We start from the raw sequence: 24921 nt of genomic DNA, 5'->3' as shown, positions 1-24921 counted from the left end.
AGGAACTGTAGTTTGTTCCACCAACGTTTGCATATGGTATCTTTTGCAGAGTAGCTGCTTCCTTGCTTGAAGTCTCAGAGACAGTGGACTTAATGTAGGGCATGAGTAGACTTGAGCCATGCAAATGTTCGACTGTTGTAGTCCTGCCTCACTTCCTCTCAGCTTCATGACTGATTTTGGACAGACTGGGTATAATCCTGGTTGGGCTTTGACTCATTTCATGGTCAGTGATTTGTGTCAAGTGGATGTTTGCCTTCTGTCCTGGAATGACTCTGCTGCAGATGCTGGGGGAGCTCACTCAGTTCACATGCATGTGTGCTCACAGAGGAAAGCAGTTTATACTCCTGGGACAACTGTCAACCACTGGGAGTAAATGCAGCCCTGAAGTCCTTGGAGTAAACATCTTAGGAGGCCCTCTGTATACTGCTCAGAGAGTCCTTGCATATTTGAGCTCCTGTTGCCCACGTCAACTTTGATAACGTATCCTTATACCTGCTTTTCCTTCTTTCTTCCCAAACCTCTCATTTCTACTCCCTGGGATCACCACCTAAATATTTGCATGCCAACAAGTCCTTATTATAGGTTCTGTTTTGTCTAACAAAGACAAAGTTCAAAAAGTGAAAGATAATGACAACATAGTGAATTTTCTGTAAAGTCAAATTAACCAGAACTAGGGACTGTCTTTTCTTCTGAGACAATATTCTTTATTTGTATGATAGCAGAATAATGGCTCCCCTCAAAGATGTCCATGTTCTGATCCCTAAAACCTTTGAATATGTTGTCCTGCATCGCAAAAGGGTTTTTGCAGATGTAATTATATTAAGGAACTTGAAATGGGAAAGATCCTGAATTACTGAGTTAAGGTAGGAGGGCAGCATCTACTGCAGTCACAAGGGTCCCTAGAAGGTAGAAAAGGGAGGCAAGAGAGTTAAAGAAAGATGTGATGGCAGAAGCAGAGGTCTAGAGAATGCAATTGCTGGCTTTGAAAGTAGAGGATGGGTCCTGCGCCAGGGAATGCAGGTGGCCACTAGGAGCCGGAAAACCCAAGAAAATGAATTCTCCCGTAGAGCCTCTGGTCTCCTCTTGACACTTTGATTCAAGCTTAGTGAAGCCTGTTTCAGACTTCTGACTCCCAGAAGTGTAAACTAATAGATTTGTGTTGTCCTAAGCCCACAACGTGTGTGGTAATTTGTTACAAGAACAACAGGAAACTTAGGCACTTGGTGATAAAATGACCTGTCTCTTATGAAATGATTGTGATACTAGATATTAGTTGCTCTTATTTGGCAAATAAATGTTCTTACTGGGCACATAAAAATGGTCAGGCTTCCAAAATCATTTGAAATTTTGCTAGTGTATGAAGTTCTAAAGTATGAGATTTGGCATAGCCAGCAAAAGCTCTGCGAGATTTTTCAAGGGGCCAGTTTTCCTGTAAAACCTCAAAACCATTTAATTGGTGGCAAAGCCGGCAAAGTGATGATATTCAGCCTACTGGATACTGTCTGTTTCCTTTTCGGATCCATTATCTACACTTCAACACTCTGTTCTGAGCTCTGAGAGGTTGATCTTCATGGACCAAATCAGTGGGCTGTCTCCTTTATTCTCTGACTTCCAGCTGGGTTCAGCCAATGGGAGGAGACCAGAGGTTGCGGTATTTATTCACCCTCTTCCACCCTTTGGCGTTGCTGCAGGTGGCAGCATCCTTCTACTGGAGGCCACGGCGCCCCTTTCCAGGTTTTAGTCACTGCTCCAGTAGTGCTCATTGCTCCCCCATTACTGAAGCCCCAGAGTCTTTCACTATCCTTAGTAGTCTCTCTAAATCCTGATCGCAACTTCATATATAGTCCCTTTGTTACACTCTCCTCAAACTACTCGTTCTGAGTGTGTCATCTATTTCTCGCCTGAAGGTGGGCAGCTCTTACCTTGAAGGTCGAAGATGGCTGAAGTAAGTTCCTTCTCATTAGCATTCCAGAACTCACAGCTGAAGTTTCTGCCAGGGAGTGGTTTTAGGCGCAGAACACTAGTGACCTGGAAGAGGCCGTCAGAGGTCTCCATGTGGCTTGTGTTGGCAGAAACATTGGTGTGTGGCCAGGATACTTCTGCCAGGGGGTAACCTTCAGCCTGGCAGGTGAGCTCTACTTCATCTGTCCCTGGAACCTGAAGGACGCGAGTGTTTATTTTCTTGTAGGGAGCTGGACAACAGAAGGAAAAAAATATATAAGTCTTTCTTTTCTGATTCCCATAGAGCTCTGTACTCAGTGCCATGTGAAGTAAATAAAACCACCAGTATCAGTATTAAATAATAATGGCTTTACTTTAAAAAATAGTTTCCTTTGTCCCAGATATGCTATTTTACACACATTGAATTATTTGGTTCTTACAACAAAAATGGCGTTATAGATATTCCCTGTTTTTGCTGGAGGTAACTAAAGCCAGAGAGGTTGAGTTATTTTGTCGAGAGTCACAGGGCTAATGACTGGTGGAGCCAAAGTTTGCAGGTTGGAAATTTGATTCCAAATCTCAACAGGACTTGATGCCACCATATTCTGTGGATTGCTGTATTACTGTAAATTATTTCACAATTGAGGACTTGAGAAGAGGATGCATGAATAAAATTTCTAGCTAAACCCATATCTTACTTTAGAGTGTTTTTCTAGCATCTTCAGGAGAAACATTTATTTTCACTTCCCCCTTTCTTCTGTTCTGATTAGGAGGAGGAGAAATAAAGACCTAGACTCTGTATAAATAGTAAAAACATGGGTGTATTTATTATTTACTTCTCTCCAACACACACACACACACTTCTGTGCAGTGTATGTTGAGTGAATTACTCAGATATGGCGTCCTGGCCTCTAGACAGGCACAGTGACACCAAGAGCAAGGTCACAGGACAATTGTCCAGTCATCCTGCAGTGGTTCTCAACCTTTCTAATGCCACGACCCTTTAATACAGTTCCTCATGTTGTGGTGACCTCCAACCATAAAATTATTTTTGTTGCTACTTCATAACTGCAATTTTGCTACTCTTATGTCTTAGGCGACCCCTGTGATAGGGTCGTTCGACCCCCAGGGGGAGAACCGCTGTAAGGATAGCTAAAGATAAATAGTGATTAACAACATATGCAGATACCAGGGAGTGTGGAAAGTAACATGCTGAGTTTTGGAGAAGGGAAGAGGAAATGAGCACTAGCTTTTATTAAGTAAAACATATTTCCTAAAGAAATAGAATTTCAATACAATCTTAGAAGTAAACATAGATATATGGCACAAGTGTGATGAAACGGGTTTTTTTCCTTAAAATTTGGGAGGAGTGTCAATGGGCACAGACTTTGAGAAGCAACAGCCATGTGGAAAAAATCAAATATGTATAATTTACTAAGTGTTTCCTAGGTGCTGAGCTTGATGCCCTGTGCTTTCACGTACCATGGAGGAGGGGGAAATGTTCTTGTCCCTCCCCAGTTTCTGTGCCTTGAGCACCTCCCATGTGTCCCTATATTATGAGTTGCTAATTTGACTCATTATAGCCAGACATTCACTGGGTCATGCACAGTTCACTGGAGAGCAGGGTGACTGCACCTTCAAGTGCTGTTGAAAACCTGTGGCCTCTGTTGAAGTTCTGGTGTCCACGCGGTGAAGCATGTTCCGCTGGGCCTGCCGGCCGGCCTGCTTAGCTCAATAAGCTCTGACCTCTTCCCAGTTCACAGTATCCAGCTCTGCTTGTGGCTGGGAAGGTGGGGCAGATTTTCTTATCCATAAGGCTGGATGGATGAGTGACCTTAGGGTCTGATCTGCAAACCTGGACTCTTAGGTTAAGCTCAAGGAACAAGATATAAAAGGTCCCTATTCTAAGTCATGCTCTCCAGTGTAAATTACCAGAGAAGCCCCAGAATTGGGAGAGGGGAACGGGAAAAGTATGTGCTAATTCAGTTATTAATTTGAACAATGGAGTTCATTTCCCATTTGGTGTTGATTCTTGTGTATATAGCTCATTTAGTCCAGAACTTGGAGAGGAGCAGGGGTGTGTGGTTCTAAAAGCTGGCTCCCTCCCCTTAACATACATCGTGCCATTTAAACGACATGAGAACCCTATGCAGAGTTAAAATGCCTATTCCTATTGTGTAAATAAGGAAAGAGCTGGAATCCGGGGTGGATGTGGGGGCTTGAGCTCATGCCCTTCATGGCTCCAGTGTTCTCAGTTCTGCATTGAAATCATCCTCAGAGGATGATTTTCTATGTAATTGCAACTGTCTGGGGATAGAATATAGAAGGGTACGTTTTCCAGGGGAATTTAGGACTACCCAGAGCTAGTACACGAGGAGAATCAGGTTCTGAACCAGTCTACTGGAGGACTTGAACCTGTTAGACTCAACAGTCTCCATGGAGTCAAATACCAGCAATCAGCCATGCATTCTGAATACTCACTTTAACTATCATTGTATGTTATCTACACATTTTTCCCCCTTGGTGGACTGTCCTCTTTTAATCATTTCATCCTACTATATTGTAGGTTATTATTTTTTAAAATCTTTATTGTTGAATGTATTACAGATGTTCCTCATTTTTCCCCCATTAACCCCTTCCTCCCCACTCCCGCCCTCCTCCTGCCTTTTCCCACACTATTGTCCGTGTCCATTGGTTATGCATAAAAGTTCTTTGGTTTATTTCTTCCCACCCCCCAACCCCTTTCCCTTTGAGGTTTGTCAGTCTAGCAATAAATCTGTACTTCTTAATCCCTTCACCTTTTTCACCCATTCCCCCAACCCCCCTCCCATCTGGCAACTAACAAAATGTTCTCTGTATCTATGGAATGTTTCTGTCCTGCCTGTTCATTTTGTTTGTACATTCCATTGTCGATAGATATGTATTCATTTCTGACTGGTCCTTTTTTATGCTCTTGAGGCCCTCACTAAGTTCACTGAGGTTCTCACTAAGTTCACTGAGCATCCTTATAAGCAATGTTTTGAACTCAGCATCTGTTAGGTTGCTTATCTCCATTTCGCTTAGTTCTTTTCTTGGAGTTTTGTTCTGTTCTTTCATTTGGAACCTGTTTCTTTGTCTCTTCATTTTGGCTGCCTCCCTGTGTTTGTTTCTGTGTAGTACTTAACCAGAGGTATGGGGCTATCTGAGACCAGATGCTGCTTGTTGGAAAGAATTTAAGAAAACCTGAAGCAGGATCCAAGACAGGCCAATCCTATGGTTAAACAACTGGCAACAGCTTGGGTGGGCCTGAAAGTTGGGTGGGGCGGGGCCTCAGGAAATCACCAGGGCGGGGCTACCAGTGTGAGCCAGGTTGCTGGAGTCCCAGATATGGCCACTCTCTGCTGCCCCAGGGAAGGGCTCACCAAAGGAACAAAGGCCTCTGACAGCACGTTTGTCCCAGAGAAAGCCCCCTTAGTGCCAATCAGCTCAGTTCTTTCCTGTATGTCTCTGGTGCCCCTCGAGCTGCCTCCCCTCCAAGCTCAGAGGGAGCGAGTCGAATAAGTCCATGCGCGGGCCCTTTAAGGAGCTGCCTGGGGCTCCAGCCACCTCAGCCTCCCTGAGCCTCAGTTCCCGCTGGTTTTTCCAGCCAGAAGTTATGGGGACTTCTCTTCCTGGCCCTGGAACCCTGAGTGGGGTGTCTGGTGTGGGATGGGGACCCCTCAGTCCTCAGGGAGGACCTTCCCATTCGAGGTATCCTCCTGATTTTTATCCGCCACACGTGGGTGTGGGATCAGCCCTCTGCCCCTCCGCCCCTCCTACCAGTCTCCATGTGGCTACTGCTTTAATTCCGTAGTTGTAGGACTTTCATTCAACTTGATTTCAGGTGGTTTTGAATGATGGTTATTCTGTAGTTTAGTTGTAACTTTGATGTGGTTGTGGGAGGACGCAATACCACATTTACCTATGCTGCCATCTTGACCGGAAGTCATATTGTAGGTTATTTCTGAAGTTCTGGGGTCTTCAGGGGAGATGGAGAATAAATAGATTCATAGGAGTAGTGTGTTGTAGGTGAAGGTCTGGCCTGCTCCCATAGGACAGCTTGGGATAAGAAGCTGACCTTCGCCCTGGCCAGTTTGGCTTAGCAGTTAGAATGTCAGTCCGCAGATCAGAGAGTCCCATGTTTGGTTCCCACTAAGGGCACATACCTTGGTTGCAGTTTGTCCCTGTCCCCGGCCCTGGTCGAGGTCGTGTGGGTGGTGGCCACTCGATGTCTGTCTCTCACATCGATGTTTCTCTCTCTCTCTTCCCCCCTCTTTCCCTCCTACTCTACCTGAAGATAAATGCAAAAATGTCCTCAAGTGAGGATATAAAAAAAAAAAAAAAAAAAGCTGAACTTCACGGCCAAGTTGAGATATGATTTCAGAGATAGGAGGGTGAGGAATTGGGAGCTGGGCTGTTAAAGACGTCTCCATAGCCTCTTCTATATTTGGGAAGTGGCAACACACAATGAGGAAGCTGGATTGAGGGCATTGTTCTTAGGAAAAGATGACTAAATTTTAGAATTTTGGAGTGGGAGTGGGCTTAAAATTCAACTATCCCAACTTCCTGCTCAATGAGAAATATCTTCTTTAGCAAATTTGCTAAATAAATACCTTGATGAATGTTTCACATGCACTTGTAAATAATGTATATTCTGTAGTCATCGGGTATAAGTTTTATGTATGTCAGTTAGGTCAAGGTGGCTGTGTTGTTCAACTCTTCTATTTTCTTTTTTGTTTGTTCTATCAGTTATAATAGAAATGAGTTGAAGTCTCCAAATATAATTGTGGATACTTTTATTTCCTTTTTTTTTTTGGTGCATGCCCCTAGTGGGAACTGAAGCCGGGACTCTCTGGTCCACAGGCCAATGCTCCAACCACTGAGCCAAACTGGTCAGGGCTGTGTATTTCTTTTTTAAGCCTGTCAACTTTTTTTATATATATTTTGAAGCTATGTTGTTATATGTACCCACATTTAGGATTGTTATGTCTTCCTGTCAAATTGACTTTTTAAATCATTATGAATTGTCCCTTTTTATTTTCAATAATACTTCTTTTCTAATATTAGTAACTTGCTACATAAATGACTTTTCATTAAGTCCATCTGTGAATGGACGCTCCTACTTCCAGAAGTAGTTATTGCCATAATAAATGATAAAAAGTTAAACTTTCATTGAATAAAATCATCCTTATGCCAAGTCAAATTTTGCCTTATGGTGGCTTCCACCACTAGTTTTTGTCTGGTTTAGTATAACAACACGTATTATAAGCATAGTAGTTAAGAACATAGGCTTTAGAGTCTGAAAGGTTTGACTAGGCTTGAGCCAAGGGCTGGTTACATGACCCATTGAGTCTTCAGGTTGTTCACTTATAAAATAGGTATGATAGCCTGGCCAGTGTGGCTCAGTGGTTGAGCATTGAACCATGAACCAATAGGTCACTGGTTCAATTCCCAGTCAGGGCACATGCCCAGGTTGTGGGCCTGATCCCCAGTGGAGGGCATGCAGGAGGCGGCCAATTGATGTTCTCTTTCATCAATGTTTCTATCTCTCTCTCTCTCTCTCCCTTCCTCTCTCTCTAAAATCAACAAAGAAAAAAAATAAAAAATAAAATAAAATAGGTACGATAATACTTATCCTTAACAGGAGTGTTAGAATGATTAAATGAGCTATGTGCCTAAAACATAATAAATACTCAATTAGTGTTAGTGACTATCATTAGCTCTTCCACGTGAGAAGGCAACCCTTCAGGTATTTGAAGACAATTGGTGAGACTCCTTATGGTCTTTTCACCTGTAGATAAAACATGTCTTCTTCTTTCAACCATTTCTCATAGGACACGGTTGTCAGACCCAGTTCTAGACACCAGTCTTTGGATTCACTTTATTTTTGCTAATGTAACATGAGTTATACCCCAGATATTATCAAACAGTACAAAGTACAGTATGACTAATTGTCTTCTATGTGCTGAGCATATTTAGGCCCAACGGCCCTAGGTCATAAGATCAATTTTGTTAAATGAATGAATGACTGCCCAGCATGGTTGGCTATAACAGATGCCTTGACACTTGAAGACTATCTCCAGGTTACCCAAGGGCATCAATCACCCTTTGCTAGACCTGACTCAACAACTACTAGTTGTTCAGCCTGTTATAGATAGATAGGTTACTATTATTTAACCCACATTTTACTATTTTATGCACACGGTGTGTGCTGTGTGGGTCTTGGGACTGTTTTTCCTCAGATTCATCCCTCAAATTTTCTTCTGTTTTTTGGTACAGGAAGACTGACTCCTGCAGTCTGTGTATTCCAGGTGCTTGACAGCCAACAGGAACATGGTGGGAAGATTGGCGGGCGCGAGAGAGGAAAAGTTAAGGTATTTCTCCCCCATGCTCCATGCTATAATGGCCTCTCTGGCAACAGCCACACCTCTTCCCTGGCTCCAGCTGCCACTGGACAGGCCCACTGGGCTGCATTACCCCTGCTTTCCTGTTTCCCTCCTGCCCACTGTGGATAGCAGCTTCTTGCTCTCGCTAATTGCTTATTTTGCCTCCGTTCCCAGGTTGGCTTCTCAGTCTGTTGCAGCAAAAAGAAAAATACGTGTGTGTGTGTGTGTGTGTGTGTGTGTGTGTGTGTGATTTCCTGACTTAAATTTCCACTGGTTTAAACATTTTCTGTTTTCTCTGACTATATGATTCATAAATTACTGGGAACTCTTGCATTTCTGAAATAAAGATAAGCTCTACATAGTATTATCTGCTTTATCATCATAATGACAGTAACTAAGGTTTTTAAAAATGTAGTTTTACATTCCCTTGCCTTACAGAATCCAGGCAGGCTTCTAATAATCACTGAAAAAAATATTTTAGGATTGCTCTCAATTTGTCTGTTAAAAGGCCTAGAGAGGAACATCAGGTTAAATAGGTTATAATTCCCAGAAGCATTCCCTCCCTTAGAAATTCATTGTGTTTTTAACTTCAACTTTCCTTATTTCCTTCTGTTTCCCTAGTGGAGAAAAGACACCAAGAGTGGAGCCCTATCAGTAAGTTATTTTAACAAATGCTTTCCCTGGGCTTGGAGTCTGAACGCACAGTCATCTCTCCACTTACCACATGGCTTCTCTTGGGCTCTTTCCTCCTTATGCCCTTGGTCTTCCCTTCTTAGGGTGAAGAGCATTTCTCTTGCAAGAAAGAATGGAAGCCATGCTGTAAGCCTCAGTTCATTCCAGATGTTGGCTCTCTACCATCCTCAACTTCATGCTTTGCCCGGGCCTGTAGGCTGGTTTGGCCCTTCTATTCTTAGTACTTGCTCTGTGTTTGTGGGGGATTCTTTGCACAGGCTAGTTCTCATCCTCCTATTACTGTCTCTTCCGGACTCTCCAGCCATTCTACCTACTATTTTTTCCACTATGCTTTTGAAATCAGTCAATCAGTTCTATTTTCACTATTTTTAAGATGAACTGTTGCCTAGACATTAAAGAAGGGGAAACACACACACACACACACACACACACACACACACACACACACAAACCACCTCTTTTCAAGGTTTATACCACAGAATAGGCATTTTAAGAAAAACACTCATTCTTCCTCTGGTCCTATTTCATTTAAGCAGATCCTAACTGGGGCCCCAAATCTCCCCTGCTTCCTTGAGAGATCCCTGATCAAGGTAAAATACTCTTAGGTGATGATCCTCAACTTTGTTTTGCCTTGCATGCCTCCTGAAAGAATTGTGATGCAGTGTGTACCCTCTCACATGTTAAGTTGAATCTTAAAGTTTTTCATATTTCTAGGTTGAAAAAATTTTGATGTTGAGCAGTTTAGAAACATTGCTATTTTTAGTAAAACAACTGTTTTACACATGTATCCAATGTCATCTAGATATCAAAGAAGGTGTCTTTCATACACACTACCATCTGTTGAAAAATACAAAAATTCTTCGCTAATGGCCAGAGCTTTGTTTCTTTTTATTCCTTGAACCTCAGTTCTCATTTCACTTTTTCTTCAGGATTTTATCCTAATGCAACATGTTTAAAAGCTCTTTTATTGATTATCCCATGTATGGCTAAACGATGTATTGCTATTGAAATTAAGTTTTTTTTCTTGTGACCATAAGGGTTTATGTTCAAAGCTTTCTTTTGCATTGAAATCTAAACTCCATTATTATTAGCACATGTAAAATCAAAGCATAAAATATGAATATTGATAATTATTAAAGATAAAAGATAAAGGTTTATTGAAAATGTATTTCTTAATGAGATGGATGGGTTTTTTCCCCCCATTTGTTCATGAATCTTAAGATGCATATAATTTATGGTTGAACTGAGACAGGATTCAGCATCAATTCTATTTCTACTTTTCATTTTCCGTAGCTATAAGGGCTAAGGAATTTTTCTCATAAGAATAAGTTGGTGGGTATGGAAGTTATGCATTTTATTCTTTGAAAGCCTTATGATTTATATGGCAAAAATGACTTCATCTTTTATTATCGGCTGCTCATCTGTTAGGGCTTCCTTCAGTTTTGTTGAAAACAGAGAATTTGATACCTCCTCATCTGCAAAAGGATTTGTTAGTTATTATATCTGGATAAGTTATCAATATTTCTAATTATTCTTTTGTTTAGGGTTATGGCGATTTTTACACAATGGGGCAATGCATTGTATTCGTGATGGGTACAGGTAGGCTTGCTATGAAGTGGGAGAAAGCAATAATAAAAGAGGAAGTATTCTAGGGGAACCCCAAGAACCTTGCCTGGAAGGCATGTTCTCAGGCACACTCAATTTGGGGAAGGAGTACTGGGGGAAGATGCAGATTGAGAAACTCGTTTCCTAAAACTGCCTGTGCCTATGTGTTCCTTAGAAAGTCTCTGTGAATCCCACATACCCTAGCTTGGAGACCCTTAACAAGTTAATTAATTAATTAATTAATTAACTAATATTTAAGGAATAAATCTGTTCCACACCCAAACCATCCTTGGTCTCAGTGAGGATGCAGGCAGAGTGCCTTCCTAAGAATGAGGACTAGCCTTTGTCCACAGAGAGAACATGGGGTGACTGCCCCCAAACTTCCCAAAGACACTAGATGCATTACAGCATTCAAATGGAGATCAACAAATGGGGGGGGGTGTGATTTAGAGGTGCATATACCAGAGTTCATTAGGGAATCATAAACTTGTACTGCCTTCTCTCTTCCTGTTAATTGAACTCAGACTAACTTCAGTGTTCTGTGAGTTCCTCCCAATTTAAGCCTGGATGTAGGAAATGCAATAAAGACAGAAGGCAGTTTCATCCAGGCTAAAGACTTTCCTGATGACTTATGGATAGTTGAGTATGAGGGGGTCACGGTCCCTGCAATAATGGAGGGCGTTTGAATTAAATCTCTGGGCACTCACCATATCACATGCTAGGTGCCATGCTTAGTTCTTTATGTCCATTATCTTTTAATTTTTACAATAATCCTATGTGGTAGATGCTACTGTTGTTATCCTTTTACAAATAAGAAAAATGCAAGATTATGAAATGTGAAATAACCTGCCCTAAATCACAGGTGAAAACGACATTCACCCTCATGTTTAATCCTTTTAGTTTGTCCTTCTTTGTACCAGATTATAAGATCATACCATTGCTGCCAAGGACACGGACTAGTGTTTAGGGACCAGAATCCACAGACACTTGCGAAGACAAAACAGAGGTCTAGTGGGAGAGCTGGAGGAAAGAGAGAACAATTGGCAATAGATGAACTCAGAACAGTCAGTGAAGGCTGAAAAACTACAAGCCAACGAACAGAGCCAAATCTATGCTTCTATAGTTGTAGGTCTTTCCCAAAATGACCTTTCCTAGAACAAACAAGAACTTGAAGATTCTTTTCAGATTTAGGTTCTTGGCTCATATTGTGATGGAGAGAGCCATGAACCCAGAGGGATGGGGACCTCACATGGCTCCCTCAGGTCACCTGCTTCACTTCTGTGAATTTCTGCTTCATCTGCAATTAATGAGTAGTGCTTTCCAAACTTTTTAGACTGAACCAGAGTGAGAAAAATATTTTATACCATGAGCCACCATACTCACACCTTCTGAAACAAGAGTTTCACAAAACAACACAGCCCTACTGTGCGATACCGTCTGATGTATTCTATTCTATTCATTTTGTTCATACATTCATTTTATTGGGGGTGGGGGGATCCACCTGGTTACTACTCACTAAACTGATATTTTAATCTATAAGTGGATGGCAAACCATGGTTTATATAATCCTGGACTAGAGGAATAAGCTGTTCTCAAAGAGTAGCTTAATAATCAAAAGTAGTGTTATTTCTAAAAAAAAAAAAAAAAAAAGCTGAATTAGGCACAGCCAATCTTTGGCACCCTCCTACCTTTCAAGGATTCGTGTCCTGGCTTCCTCTAGCCCCATTTATTCCTGCAACCCCTGCCCCTATTTACCTTTATCTTTATACTCGTATGCCAAAAATTAGTTTTGAACAGGTGCTTTTCTTTTCTTTGAGATAGCTCTATCCTCTGATGACCATCCTCCCAGCTTTAGCTTGAGCTCGCGTTAGGTGCTTGTTGGAGAGAGGCGTCCATGGATTCCAGTTCCTGAAACTACTCACCTTTGACTTTTAGAGTCAGGTACTTGTAGTCCCAGGCGCTCGAATAGATGACCACGCAGCGGTACTTCCCTGCATCGCTCACTCGGACTCGGGGGAAGTGGAATAAGGCCTTCCCCTGGGTCAGCTGCTCCTTCAGCAGAGTGGCAACATGTGACGATGTGTTGTGTTCCACCTTCTGCAAATTGGCTTCTACATTTTCAGCTTCCAGATAATATCCAGAGTAAAAATCACACTCCAGGGTCACATTGCTGCCGTGTTCTACTGTGTACAGTTCTTTAGGGACCGTCACTCTGAATAAAGCTAAACAGAAAACAAGACGTTCTCCCATTGTCTGCCTTCACATTTCAGTTCCGTACAGAGTGGGAGAGGAGAAGACTCGGGCCACCCCCCTCGTCGAGGAAATACCTGTCATTATCTGGGCACTGCTCGGGCCCTTTCCTCTCCTTTCCCCAGCCAGTCTGGGCAAGAGCGGAACTCTCAACCCACCGCTCTGAGGCGGTTCTCTCCTCCCCACCTGTATAGCTGATGGCCCTCCTACCACCTAGTATCCAGGCTCATGTTTTTCAGGTGAATCGAATTACATCATTCCCTGGAAAACATTACCCACCTTTCACCAATGATAGTAATAACAACGACCACATGTTGAGTTACTATATGTTAGCTGTCTGCTAACACGCAGTCTCAGTTAGCTTCCCAGGAAACCAGCGAGTTAGAACCCCTCTTCTCAGTTTCAGAAAAGGAAACTGAGACACAGAAGGGTTAGGCAATTTGCCTAAAATTGCACAGCTAAGATCAGACCCAGGTATTCCTAAATCCCAATCGCTCTTAACCACCATCACACAAGCCCACCAGAGAAGCTTATTTTCTATCAACAAGGAGAAAGAATGGAACTAACATGAAGTTATATTAAGGCACTATGCTAAGCTCTTTATAACTATACCATTTAATCCTGAAAATACAAGCATGAAATACGTATTTATAGTTGAGGAAACTGGCTCATGAGGTGTGCTCCAGGACACAGTTAGTCAAGCTAAAAGTCAGAGGTGTTTGACTTCTCAATCTGTAGTTTCCAATGAAGCAGTATTTCCCAAAGTGTGAGCACACACCACCAGAAGATTGCAAAATGATTTTAGATGGGGCAGAATTGGGGCCTGAAAGGAGCTGGATTATTCAGAGAGGATTTTGTTTCCTCTTCAATTTTATTTCAATCCTTCAAATTACATATAACTTGCAACCAGAGTCCCATATCTCTAACAATGGATATTTTTCTTTTTAATAAAACAGGAGCCCTGGCCGGTTTGGCTCAGCGGTTAGAGTGTCAGCCTGCAGACCAGATAGTCATGGGTTCGGTTACCAGCAGTGGTTCTCAACCTTCCTAATGCTGCGATCCTTTAATACAGTTCCTCATGTTGTACATGGGTGTATCTGCATGTGGGCGGACCGGCCTGGAGTCGAATAGAGGAGCGGTGTCTCAGTTCCTAAAACCATCGGAAATATGTGTTTTCCAATGGTCTTAGGCGACCCCTGTGAAAGGGTTGTTCGACCCCCCAAAGGGGTCGCGAACCACAGGTTGAGAACCACTAGGTGCACGTACCTCAGTTGCAGTTTGTCCCTGGCCCTGATTGGGGTTGTGTGGGTGGCAGCCACTCAATGTGTCTCTCTCACATTGATGTTTCTTTCTCTCTTCCTCCCTCTCTCCTTCCCACTCTATCTAAAGATAAATGCAAAAGTGTCCTTGGGTGGGGATGAAAACAAAAAAACAGGAAGCTCCCAGACAGATAGCAGTATCTGGTAGATTGGAACAACCCCACCTTATTTTCACTGCACTTATATTTGCTCTAATCCTCTGTTTACTAGCACCAGTGATGCTGGTTTTCCACTTGCCATTTTGTTCAAAAAATAAAAGTTGGGTTGATTTAAAGAATTTTACAAGAACAGTAACATAAAGCGTAGTCAAACATGGTAAAATAATGAGAGCAGTGCATGCACAGATAAAGTGTGAGAAACTACAAAATCCTCCTGCTTCCATCATGAATGAATGGATATTCATTAGGACTGCGGTGGAGCAAGGTCCCGAAGTAGCTTCTGAATCATGACCGAAGATTAGATCGTTACGTTCAGTAGAGCTTGCTTCATTCATTCCTTAATTTAATCAGTCAAACCAAACTCACAATAAATACTGGGGGAGGCTTCTGAGCATATGCTATTTGAGGAGTTGTTTCCATATAAAAAGTCGTTGGATTAGGGCATTTGATTTAGTAACAGACAAATCTGGGTTCAAATTCCAACTGTATTGAGATTATGAGCTCCTTGATCTTGATCATGTCATTTAACCTGTGTGAGTCTCAGCTTATTTATCTGTAAAGGTACAAGGTTAATATCTACCTCCCAGTATTGTAAAAACTAAGAGAAATGGCACATGTGAAGTACCTTATAGTAGGTGGTCAGCAAACATTGGTCCTGTTCTTGGGAAAGTGACAATCCATATATGGAATGCTTGGCCGTTTTTTATTAACCACAATATTTTATTAACCAGGAAAGCTCATTCCCTGACCATCCTAGGCAACAGATTTCACAGTGTAAGTCATTTTGGTTTTTTTTATAAGTTGCTTAAATGATTCACACTGCAATTCTCTGTTTACTCATGATTTTCTTCCTACTATCTTGCAAGTCCTTGAAGGCAATAGCCAGGTTGAGTTTGTTTTGATATCTCCAGCGCCTAGCACATACTAAATTCCAATTAAAGTTCGGCAAATAAAAGACAGAAAGAGGGAGAAGGAGAAAGACTGAACCTAACCATATTCACTTCTGTTTTCCTCTCATGAAAATGCAACTTGCATAAGATCACACAAATTGACATTCTTTTTTTTCCCGTTAATCCTCATCTGAGAAAATTTTTTCCATTGATTTTCAGAGAAAGTAGAAAGAAAGGAGGGGAAGAGAGAGAGAGAAACATCAACGTGAGAGACACATCACTTGGTTGCCTCCCAAATGACCCTGACCTGGCCAAGGATCAAACCTGCAACCCAGGTAAGTGCCCTTGACCGGAATCAGACTCTGAGACCCGTTGGTTCTGGAGCCAACGCTCTAACTGCTGAGCCAAACCAGCCAGGGTGCAAATCGTCATTCTTAATGATCACACAGCATATTGGATTGTAAGCGCTGCACACAAACTTGAGATTTATGAAAAATGACTGACAAATTTACATCTTACCTCTAACCCCTGTCTCAATCATGACTAGAACATTCATGTGCCTTTGTAACAGAGACCTATTACAGAAACTTACATCCGCCCAGCACTCCTTTGTGCAGGGTGGGGTGGGGGCAGAGCCGTATATCACGAGTGCTTCTGTGAAAAACAATGCTAATCACACCTGCACTTGCTTTGCCAGGTTGAGAACACTCTGGGACGATGTATGTGAACATAGATGTTGTGCTTCCAAATTTCTTACGTGGTTCTGTTTTCTGGGTTCCACTGAACACTTGTTACAATTCTTACCTGGTTCTCCCAAATAGAACCCTCTTTTTTAAAAAATTATTTTTATTAATTTGTTTTTGTTATAGATGTTTCCCCCATTGACACCCTCCTCCCCATCCCCCCCACCCCATCCCCAGTTTTGTTGTCTATGTCCACTGGTTATGCATACATGCATATAAGTTCTGTGGTTTATCTCTTTCCCCCCAACACCCCCTCTTCTGAGGTTTGTCAGTCTGTGCCCTACCTCTATGTTTCTGGGTCAACTTTGTTCATCAGTTTGTTTAGTTCGTTATATTCCACAAATAAGTTATATCATGTGATATTTGTCTTTCTCTGCTTGGCTTGTTTCACTTAGCATAATACTATCCAGGTCACTCCATGTCATCTCTACTGTGTATATGTACCACTGCTTTTTTATCCACTCATCTACTGATGGACACTTGGACTGTTTCCAGATCTTAGCTATTGTAAATAGTGCTGCTATGAACATAGGGATACATATATTCTTTCTGATTAGTGTTTCAGGCTTCTTAGGGTGTATTACTAGAAGTGGGATCATTGGGTTAAATGGCAGTTTAATTTTTAACTTTTTGAGGTAACACCATAGTGTTTTCCGTAGTAGCTACACCAGTCTGCATTCCCACCAGCAGTGTACTAGAGTCCTCTTTTCTCCACACCCTCGCCAGTACTTGTTTGATGATTTGTTGATGGCAGCTATTCTGACAGGTGTGAAGTGATACCTCAGAGCTGTTTTAATTTGCATCTTTCTGATAATTAGTGGCTTTGAGCATTTTTTATATATATCTCTTGGCCATTTGTATGTCCTATTTGGTGGGGTGTCTATTTAGGTCCTCTGCCCATTTTTTAACTGGGTTCTTTGTCTTCCTTCTGTTGAGTTGTATGAGTACTCTATATATTATGGAAATTAATTCCTTATCTGATGCATCATTGGCAGTTATGGTCTCCCATATAGTGGGTTCCCTTTACATTTTGATGATTGTTTCTTTTCATGTTCAGAAGCTTCTTCGTTTGATGTAGTCCCATGTGTTTATTTTTTCCTTTGACTCTCTTGCCTTAGGTGTTCTACCAGTGAAAATTCTACCATGTGTGTGATGTCTGAAATTTTGTTGCCTACATTTTCTTCTAGAATCTTTATGGATTCATGAGTTACATTTAAGTCTTTTATCCATTTTGAGTTTATTCTTGTGCATGGTATAAGTTGGTGGTTTAGCTTCATTTTTTTGCAAGTAGCTGTCCAATTTTCCCAACATCATTTATTGAAGAGACTGTCTTGACTTCACTGTATGCTCTTGTCACCTTTGTCAAATATTTTTTTTTTTTTTTTAATCCTCACCAGAGGATATTTTTCCATTTTTTGTACAGATAGAGTGGGAGGGAGAGAGAGGAAGGGAGAGAGAGAGAGAAACATCGACGTGAAGGGACACATCGAGTGGCTGCCACCCGCACGACCAACCAGGGCCGGGGACAAACTGCAACCGAAGTACGTGCCCTTAGCGGGAACCGAACCCGGGTCTCTCCGGACCGCAGGCCGATGCTCTAACCGCTGAGCCAAACTGGCCAGGGCAGCCTTTGTCAAATATTAATTGAACATATTGTCTTGGGTCCATTTCTGGGGTCTCTGTTCTGTTTCATTGATCTATCTGCCTGTTCTTGTGCCAATACCAGGCTGTTTTGATTACAGTGGCTTTGTAGTATAACCTGAAATCTGGTAATGTGATTTCCTCCTACTTTGTTCTTTTTTTTCAAGATTGCTGTTCGAGGTCCTTTTTGGTTCCATATAAACTTTTGTAGTGTTTGTCCTACTTCTTTGAAATATGTCATTGCTATTTTGATGGAGATTGTATTGAATCTATAGATTGATGTGGGTAATATGGACATTTTAATGATATTAATTCTTCCAATCCATAAACAAGGTATGTGTTTTCACTTTTTTTATCTTCCTCTTTTTTTTTTTTTCAATGACCTGTAGTTTTCTGTGAAGAGGTCCTTTACTTCTTTGGTTTAGTTTGTTCCTAGGTATCTTAATTTTTTTGCTGCGAGTATAAATGGGATTGTTTTTTCAGTTTCTATTTCTGTGAGTTCATCATTGGTGTATAAGAATGCTGTCGGGGCCCTGGCCAGTTTGGCTCAGCGGTTAGAGCGTCGGACTGCGGTCCGGAGAGACCCGGGTTCGGTTCCCGCTAAGGGCACATACTTCGGTTGCAGTTTGTCCACGGCCCTGGTTGGTCGTGCGGGTGGCAGCCACTCGATGTGTCCCTTCACGTCGATGTTTCTCACTCTCTCTCCCTTCCTCTCTCTCCCTCCCATTCTATCTGTACAAAAAATGGAAAAATATCCTCGGGTGAGGATAAAATAAATAAATAAATAAAAGAATGCTGTCGGGGAACCGAAAAATGGCGGCGGAGTGAACGGAGCTACACCGGCTCCCAGAACCAAATTGGAATTACAACGATAACACAGACAAATCGACGGAAAAAAAACAACAGAAAAGCAGCTTGCGAGGACCATACAACGAGGGACACTGACTCCATCCCGGTAGGCTTGCGAAGGGGCGAGACGGGGGCTGGGAGCCCACGGTCGGCAGCTCAGCAGCAGCCTCAGCTGTAAGCGGCGCCCGCGGGTTACACTCCCAGGCGGCTCCACAGCGCAGCCGGGACAGAGGCTGAAACAGCCACAGCCACTCACCTTGGGCTCCGGCAGAGGGAGGGCAGACTGGACTGGAACTGTGTCGGGACACTCGGGGTTTGGAGGGCGCTCAGAGCTTTGGCTGAGTGCAGCCACGCAGGACGGTGGCCACATTGCTCCTTCCCAGGGCTCTGAGGAGAGGCAGCAGCCCCTCCCTTGGAGATCCAACCCCACCCTGTGGGCCATTGAAGTGCTAATTGAGGCTCACTAACAACCAGCATCTGCCACACCCTCCTGAAAGCCCCTTCACTGAACACCAGAGGGAGTTTTTCAATCAACTGACAACCCAAAACTCATCAAGTAACCTAGACTGCTAGCCTCCAGGCAAAAAGCTAGAGGATAACAGTACCTTTCCTGGGCTGGCAACTTTAACCAGGAAAGTAAGACTTGAGAGTGGTGTTCAACGTGGGTCCTCCCTCGCTCATCTAAACCCAGGAGAGGGAGCCACAAACAGCAGAACACCAACACCCACAGAGAGAACTTGACAGGCTCCAAAGCCCACAGTGATAGCCAAAATGGTGAAACACAGAAACAGAAGCCAAATGAAAGAGCAAGAGACCTCCACCGAAGATGAGATCAATGTGGAGCAATTAGGCATGTTAACAGAGCTAGAATTCAGAGCCATGATCTTGAGGAAGCTGAACAGCACGAGTAAGGACATAGAGACACTGAAAATAAGCCAATTGGAAATTAAAAACCAACAAGAAGAGATAAAAAATGACATATCAGAAATGAAAAACACATTGGAAGGTTTAAAAAGCAGAGTCGAGGAAGCTGAGGACCGGATCAGTGAATTAGAAGACAGAGTAGAAAAAATCAACCAATCAGAAAAACAAAATGAAAAAACTATTAAAAAACAGGAAGACAGCTTAAGAGAACTATGGGACAACTGGAAACGTAATAATATTCGCATCATAGGAGTCCCCGAAGAAGAAGAAAATGAGCAAGGGATAGAGAATATATTCAAAAAAATAGTGACAGAAAACTTCCCTAATTTGGTGAAGGAAGAAGGCATTCAAGTTCAAGAAGCACATATAGAGAGTCCCAAGTAAGAAGAACCCAAACAGGCCCACACCAAGACACATAGTAATTAAAATGCCACAAATTAAACACAAAGAGAGAATCCTAAAAGCAGCAAGAGATAAGCAACAGGTTACCTACAAAGGGAACCCCATAAGGCTCTCAGCTGACTTCTCCCAAGAAATACTACAGGCCAGAAGAGAATGGCATGAAGTAATCAAAGTCATGAAAAACAAGAATCTGAATCCAAGACTACTCTACCCAGCAAGGCTATCATTCAAAATAGAAGATCAAATAAAGAGCTTCCCAGACAAAAAAAAAAAAAAAAGCTAAGGGAATACATTAGCACCAAACCAGCACTGCAAGAAATGTTAAAAGGACTGCTGTAATTAGCAGTAGAAATGGGAAGAAAAATAGAACCACACTAAACAAAAATGGCAATAAATAAGTACATATCAATAATCACCTTAAATGTAAATGGATTGAATGCTCCCATAAAAAGACACAGAGTAGCAGATTGGATAAGAAAGCAAGACTCATCTATATGTTGTTTACAAGAGACCCACCTCTCAACAAAAGACTCACATAGGTTGAAAGTGAAGGGATGGAACAAAATTTACCAAGCAAATGGAAAGCAAAAAAAAAACTGGGGTAGCAATTCTCATATCTGATAAAATAGATTTCAAAATGAAGACCATAACTAGAGACAAAGACGGCCACTACATAATATTGAAAGGATCTATCCAACAGGAAGATATAACCTTGATAAACATATAAGCACCCAATATAGGAGCACCAAAATATATTAAAAATCTTCTGGAGGACTTCCAAGGAGAAATCGACAGCAATACAATCATAGCAGGGGACTTCAACACCCCATTGACAGCACTGGATAGATCCTCTAGGCAAAAAATTAGCAAGGAAACAGAGACTCTAAATGAAGCACTAGACCAAATGGATTTAATAAATATTTACAGAGAATTACACCCCAAGGCTACAGAATACACATTCTTCTCAAGTGCACATAGGACATTCTCAAAGATAGACCACATGATAGGTCACAAACTAAATCTCTACAAGTTCAAGAAGATTGAAATCATATCAAGCATCTTCTCAGATCACAATGGCTTTAAACTAGAAATCAATTGCAACAAGAACATGCAAAGACATTTCAACACATGGAGGCTAAATAGCATGTTATTAAACAATGAATGGGTCACCGAGGAGATCAAGGAAGAAATTAAAAACTTCCTGGAAACCAATGAAAATGAACACACAACAACACAAAATCTATGGGATGCAGCGAAAGCAGTTCTGAGAGGGAAGTTCATAGCACTACAGGCCTACCTCAAAAAACAAGAAAAATTTCTAATTGACTGTCTATCTTCACAACTTAAAGAATTAGAAAGCAAACAAAAAGAAAACCCCAGAGCAAGTAGAAGGAAGGAAATAGTAAAGATCAGAGCAGAAATAAATGACATAGAGACCAAAAAAACAATTCAAAGGATCAATGAAACAAAGAGCTGGTTTTTCGAAAAGATAAACAAGATTGATGGACCCTTAGCTAGACTCACCAAGAAACAAAGAGAGAGAACCCAAATACACAAAATCAGAAATGAAAGAGGAGAAGTAACAACCAACACCACGGAAATACAAAAGATCGTTAACAACTACTACGAACAACTATATGGCAACAAATTCGACAATCTAAGCGAAATGGACAAATTTCTAGAAACACACAGTCTCCCAAAACTATTTCTGGAAGAGATAGAAAACTTGAACAGACCAATAACAACTAAGGAAATTGAAGAGGTAATCAAGACTCTCCCAGCAAACAAAAGCCCAGGTCCAGATGGCTTCACGGGGGAGTTTTACCGAACATTCAAAAAAGAACTAACACCCATTCTCCTCAAACTATTTCAAAAAATTCAAGAAGAAGGAAGGCTTCCAAACACGTTCTATGAGGCCAGCATTATTCTAATTCCAAAACCAGAAAAAGACACTACGAAAAAAGAAAACTACAGGCCAATATCCCTGATGAACAGAGACGCCAAAATCCTGAACAAAATATTAGCAAATCGGATCCAGAAATACATCAAAAAAATTATTCACCATGACCAAGTGGGATTCATTCCAGGGATGCAAGGCTGGTACAACATTCGTAAATCAATAAACGTGATACACCACATAAACAATATGAAAGATAAAAACCACATGATCATATCAATAGATGCTGAAAAAGCATTCGACAAAATCCAGCATCCATTTCTGATAAAAATGCTCAGCAATGTAGGAATAGAGGGATCATATCTCGACATAATAAAGGCCATATATGAAAGACCTACAGCCAACATCATACTCAATGGACAGAAACTAAAAACATTTCCATTAAGAACAGGAACAAGACAGGGATATCCACTTTCGCCACTCTTATTTAACATTGTACTGGAAGTCTTAGCCACAGCAATCAGACATGAAGAAAAAATAAAAGGGATCCAAATTGGAAAGGAGGAAGTGAAACTGTCATTATTTGCAGATGACATGATATTGTACATAGAAAACCCTAAAGACTCCATCAAAAATGTACTAGACTTAATAAATGAATTTGGCAAAGTAGCAGGATACAAAATTAACGTCAAGAAATCGACGGCATTCTTGTACACCAATGATGAACTCACAGAAAGAGAAACTGAAAAAACAATCCCATTTACCATCGCGCCAAAAAAATTACGATACCTAGGAATAAACTTAACCAATGAAGTAAAGGACCTATTTGCAGAAAACTACAGGTCATTGAAAAAAGAAATAGAGGAAGATATAAAAAAGTTGAAGCACATACCCTGCTCATGGATTGGAAGAATTAACATCATTAAAATGTCCATACTACCCAAAGCAATCTATAAATTCAATGCAATCCCCATCAAAATACCAACGACATATTTCATAGAACTAGAACAAATTCTTCAAAAGTTCATATGGAACCAAAAAAGACCCCGAATAGCCACAGCAATCTTGAAAAAGAAGAACAAAGTAGGTGGGATCACAATACCAGATATCAGGTTATACTACAAAGCGACTGTAACCAAAATAGCCTGGTACTGGCACAAGAACAGGCATATAGACCAGTGGAACAGAACTGAAAACCCAGAAATGGACCCAAGGCAATACGCTCAATTAATATTTGACAAAGGTGGCAAGAGCATACAGTGGAGTAAAGACAGCCTCTTTAATAAATGGTGTTGGGAAAATTGGACAGCTACATGCAAAAAATGAAACTAGACCATCAACTTACACCATACACAAAAATAAACTCAAAATGGATAAAAGACTTAAATGTGACCCGTGAATCCATAAAAATTCTAGAAGAAAATGTAGGCAACAAAATTTCGGACATCATACGGAGCAGAATTTTCACTGATACATCACCTAAGGCAACAGAAATAAAGGAGAAAATGAACACATGGGACTACATCAATCTAAAAGGCTTCTGCACAGCAAAAGAAACAATCATCAAAATGCAAAGGCAACCCACTGTATGGGAGAACATCATTGCCAATGATGTATCAGATAAGGGGTTAATTTCCAATATATATAGAGTGCTCATACAACTCCACAAAAGGAAGACAAAGAACCCAATTAAAAAATGGGCAGAGGAGCTGAATAGACACCTCTCCAAACAGGACATACAAATGGCCAAAAGACATATGAAGAAATGCTCAACATCACTAATCATCAGAGAGATGCAAATTAAAACAACAATGAGGTATCACCTCACACCTGTCAGAATGGCCGCCATCAACAAATCATCAAACAACAAGTGTTGGCGAGGGTGTGGAGAAAAGGGGACTCTAATACACTGCTGGTGGGAATGCAGACTGGTGCAGCCACCATGGAAAACAATACGGTGTTACCTCAAAAAATTAAAAATTGAACTTCCATTTGACCCAGTGATCCCACTGCTGGGAATATACCCTAAGAAGCCTGAAACACCAACCAGGAAGAATATATATACCCCCATGTTCATAGCAGCACTATTTACAATAGCTAAGATCTGGAAACAGCCCAAGTGTCCACCAGTAGACGAATGGATCAAAAAGCTGTGGTACATATACACAATGGAGTACTATGCAGCGGTAAGAAAGAAAGATCTCTTATCTTTTCAGATGACATGGAGGGACCTGGAAAGTATTATCCTAAGTGGAAGAAGCCAAGCAGAAAAAGATAAATACCACATGATCTCACTTATATACGGAATATAATGAACATAACAGTCTGAGGAATACAGTAGACCCAGACACATGGAAGTAGGGCACAGACTGACATCCCTCAGAAGAGGGGATGGGGGTTGGGGGGGTGGGAAGAGATAAACCACAGAATTTATATGCATGTATGCATGACCAATGGACATGGACAAGTAAGCCGGGGACAGGGTGGGGGTGGGGTGGGGTGGGGGGTGCCAATGGGGTAAAAAGGTAAAATATCTGTAACAAAAAAATAAATAAAAATTTATTTAAAAAAAAAAAAAAAAGAATGCTGTCAATTTCTTGTCATTAATTTTGTATCCTGCTACTTTGCCAAATTTATTTATTAAGTCTAGTAGATATTTGATGGAGTCTTAGGGTTTTCTGTGTACAATATCATGTCATCTGCAAATAATGACAGTTTCACTTCCTCCTTTCCAATTTTGATCCCTTTTATTTTTTCTTCATGTCTAATTGCTGTGGCTAAAATATCCAGTACTATGTTGAATAAGAGTGGCAAAAGTGGGCATCCCTGTCTTGTTCATGTTCCTAAGTGGAATGCTTTTAGTTTTTGCCCATTCAGTATGATGTTGGCTGTAGGTTTTTCATATATGGCTTTTATTATGTTGAGATATGAATCATCTATTCCCACATTGCTGAGCAATTTTATCAGAAATGGTTCTGGATTTTGTCAAATGCTTTTTTCAGCATCTATTGATATGATCATATGGTTTTTATCTTTCATTTTGTTTATGTGGTGTATCACATTTATTGATTTGCGAATATTGTACCAGCCTTGCATCCCTGGATGAATACCACTTGGTCATGGAGAATAATTTTTTTGATGTATTGCTGGATTCAATTTGCTTGTATTTTGTTCAGGATTTTGGCATCTGTGTTCATCAGGGATA

General features: G+C 41.2%; 1 protein-coding gene across 2 annotated transcripts in view; it reads right to left on the bottom strand.

Annotated features, from left to right (window-relative positions):
• Positions 1 to 24921, bottom strand: part of PDCD1LG2 (programmed cell death 1 ligand 2) — a 69847-nt gene that overhangs the window by 24200 nt on the left and 20726 nt on the right. For both annotated transcript variants that reach the window (XM_036261914.1, XM_036261913.1), the window contains exons 3-4: positions 12566 to 12865; positions 1923 to 2192 (exon numbers count right to left, since the gene is read on the bottom strand). In XM_036261914.1, the coding sequence (XP_036117807.1) occupies positions 1923 to 2192; positions 12566 to 12865 (570 nt within the window). The remainder of the gene's footprint in view (positions 1 to 1922; positions 2193 to 12565; positions 12866 to 24921) is intronic.

Source organism: Molossus molossus, unplaced genomic scaffold, assembly GCF_014108415.1.
Source record: "Molossus molossus isolate mMolMol1 unplaced genomic scaffold, mMolMol1.p scaffold_m16_p_14, whole genome shotgun sequence".
NCBI lineage: Eukaryota > Metazoa > Chordata > Mammalia > Chiroptera > Molossidae > Molossus > Molossus molossus.
Note: the sequence above shows the minus strand (reverse complement) of the source record. Positions and strands in the feature narration are given on the sequence as shown.